The 3,342-nt window shown below is 43.4% G+C and overlaps 1 protein-coding gene across 1 annotated transcript; it reads right to left on the bottom strand.

The window, feature by feature from the left end:
- Positions 1 to 1,441: 1,441 nt before the first annotated feature.
- LOC109900337 (G-protein coupled receptor 6-like) lies at positions 1,442 to 2,594 on the bottom strand. The gene has a single exon (XM_020496027.2). It carries the CDS (start codon positions 2,592 to 2,594, stop codon positions 1,584 to 1,586), a length of 1,011 nt encoding a protein of 336 aa, XP_020351616.1. The 3' UTR covers positions 1,442 to 1,583.
- Between the last annotated feature and the right edge of the window lie 748 nt (positions 2,595 to 3,342).

Genomic DNA, 3,342 nt, shown 5'->3' with positions numbered 1-3,342 from the left:
GGTTTGGGTCAAATCCAATTCAACACAACACATCCTGAAACCCACTGTATTTTCAAGAATTGTGGTGGCGGCATCATGTTTTTGCGTATGCTTGTCACCAGCAGGGACTGGGGAGTTTGTCAGGATCAAAATAAATATCAAAGGAACAAAGCCCAGGTTAGAGGAAAACCTGCCTCAGTCTTCTGAAAACCCTGCCTCAGTCTTCTGAAAACCCTGCCTCAGTCTTCTGAAAACCCTGGGATAGAGTTTTATTTCACAGCTGGACAATAACAAAAAATGTCATGCCAAAGACACACCAGAATAGCTTGCCAAGAGGTGTTGAGTGTTCCTAAGTGGTCCTGGTCCAGTCTCAGTCCTGACTCAAATGTGCTTAAGGTTTGAATATTGCTCTCCGTCAATTATACTGAACCAAATTTACTGAGCTTGAGCAATTTCGACAAAGAAATGATCTATGTTGCCCTAAGAGTTGCGCAATGTTGGTAAAATCTTGTTCAGAATTATTCACAGCTCTTAGGGCTGCCAAAGGTGCTTACACCAAGTATTAACTCTGGGGTGTGAAGACATACACAATCAAGGTTTTTTAAATTATTATTAATTTAAAAAATGTTAAAGAAATTGTCATTCACTTTGAAAATGTGGGGTAGAATGTGTAGATCGGTATGGAAAATAACGAAAATAATCCCTTTTAAGATGAAGGCACCGAAATGTGAAGACTTTGCAAGGGGGTATGTAGACTTTCACTATGTAATCCTTACATTATCATCTTGCTGCTGTAGCTTTACTCACCTCAGTCGATAAACATTCTACAAACACATCAAAATTAACTGATACATTACGCACTACCTCAGCACCGAGATGGATAAAAAACTCTAGTTTCATTTCAAGTCAAACAGCAGTTACCTAGCCATCTCCAACCATCTTCCACCTCTGCAGTATTTTGAGAAAAAAGTTTTGGTAGCCTAATTTAAGTTTTGGTAGCCTAAGACTTTGGTAGCCTAATTTAAATTGTTGGTGTTGAGCTAGGGTATAGGGACTTCCATACTCTGCCATACCCAATTGACGCCCCTGAGTTGGAAGACAGGAAGATGCTGAGTGAAAAAAGAAAACAACCCAGGTGCGGCAAAAGAACACTTTACAGAGAAACATGTGGCAGTCAAACACGAGGCGCACACTTATTTTCTCATTTTATTCATATACTCATCTCGTATCAAATGTACAATCAAATAGACAACTTAACAAAATCAAAAATTACCCACAGTACTGACAAATACAAAGTAGCAAATAACTCCAACATATATAGACCTATGCAATACTGCTTTGGCATTTCACTTACATTCAATAAAGTGCTAGTTTTTTCATTCTTTGCTCATATAAATACATAATGCCATATTTTTTTTCTTTACAAAAGCTGTTGTTCACAGCATTTCAGACGTACTGTGTCCTTGTCTTCAGTCGCAATAAAGTGCAGATGCTTGTTAGACATACATTTTGTTTAAAGGATTTAATGGTCAACTGAAAGCGAATTGTCGGTTGTCAACATGCACACGTACACACACACTTACACACTTTCACTCAGCACCCCTCTAAACTTCACTGGGTGACCTGGAGTGGGTGGCTACGTTGCTCTGAAAGCAGCCGCAGAAGAGGACGTAGAGCGAGCGCTGGATCTCGGCATTACGGTAGGCGTAGATGATTGGGTTGATCATGGAGTTGTAGGTGGCCGGAAGCAGCGTGGCATATGTGTATACCGACGGGTATTCGCGCTCTCCCACCAGGCAGTAGATGGCGAAGGGTAGCCAGCTCGAGCCAAAGGTGCCTAGGATGATGGCGAGCGTGGCCACACCCTTCTTGGTGGCCACGAAGTGCGATGTGGTGAAGAAGTGCTGTTGAAGAGCGATCTGGTGCGCGTGGCGGCACACGATCTTGCAGATCTTGAAGTAGAGGGTCAGCATGAGTATGAAGATTATGAAGAAAGAGACCGCCAACAATGTCACATTGTTGCGAGTGAGTGGGCGCACGATGCTACACAAGCTTGGGTCGTCCAGGCAGTTCCAGCCTAGCACAGGCAGCAGGCCCAGGCACAGAGACACGCCCCATGTGCTCACTAGCATCAGGTGCACGTAGTGGAGCGTCTTCTCTGAGAAGTAAGTCAGTGCGTTGTATAAAGAGAAGTACCGGTCCACTGTTATAGCCAGCAGGCTGCTTATGGACGCCGTGAAGGAGGCCACTAGGAACCCAACAGTAATAAGGCTAATAGTCTCTGAGGAGAGGACGTACTGGAACACGAAGTTGAGGATTAATCCCATGCCTGCCAGTAAATCCGCTGTGGCTAGGCTTCCTACGAGCACGAACATGGGTGTGCGCAGGGTTGGCGTATAGAAGATGATAGCCACCACGATGGCGTTCTCGCAGGCGATGACAGTGCCCGACATGCAAAGCATGATATCCCACGGGTTGATGGGGAAGTCCAGAGGGGCGGTGGAGAGCCCCAGGCTGACATTGCGCTCTGGAAAGTTGGTCTCCATCCACGGGAGAGCCTCTCCAGCCACCACAACCGTCATTGCGGTGTCGTTACACAGGAAAGTCTTGTTCATGTCTGCGCACATGTCTGCTTTCCCCTCCTGAAGAGAGAATGAGATAGAGAGAGATTGTAGTTTAGTTTCACTAAGGGAAACCATGGCAAGCATGACAGAGAGGGAGAAGCGTTCATCCATGTACGGGTAAGATAGTCTAGCTAGCTCCATTTTTTTATATTATACGTTTCTAATTTTGTCAAAGTAGTTTTCATTGCAAGTTAAAGCGTACTGTTAGATAGCTAGCTAACGTTACCTGTCTGGCTTACTAGCTAACACTACATGTATGATCTGTGTAGTAATATTATTTGTATTTCAGAGCCATTTGCATTGCTATTTATAGCTAGCTAACATTGAACGGTATCCATAGTTGGTTACCTTTAGCTACCAGCAGATTCAGGTAGTAACATTATGAGTTGGGATTATGGTTCATTGTTAAGCTAGCTAACTAACTACATGTCTAAACAAAAGACTCAACTATGCAAGTAACCATTTCACTGTTCCGTTTACACCTTCTGTATCCTGTGCATGTGACAAATGAAGTTAGATTTGACTTGATATAGTCTGTGTTTACCAGAGTGAAGAAGAACATGACCTGCACCACTCTGGTACACTCTGAAATAGGGGTAGATAGCCAGAGGGAATTTACAAATGCATCCTTTGAATTTAGCTAGCTGTTTTAGCTTGCCACCACATAATGTACTGTATATGTTGGATATAATTGAATTTTCAATGCTAGCTAGTTTATGTTAAATGTTGCTTGCAGTGA

This window comes from Oncorhynchus kisutch, linkage group LG12, assembly GCF_002021735.2.
Source record: "Oncorhynchus kisutch isolate 150728-3 linkage group LG12, Okis_V2, whole genome shotgun sequence".
Classification (NCBI taxonomy): domain Eukaryota; kingdom Metazoa; phylum Chordata; class Actinopteri; order Salmoniformes; family Salmonidae; genus Oncorhynchus; species Oncorhynchus kisutch.
Note: the sequence above shows the minus strand (reverse complement) of the source record. Positions and strands in the feature narration are given on the sequence as shown.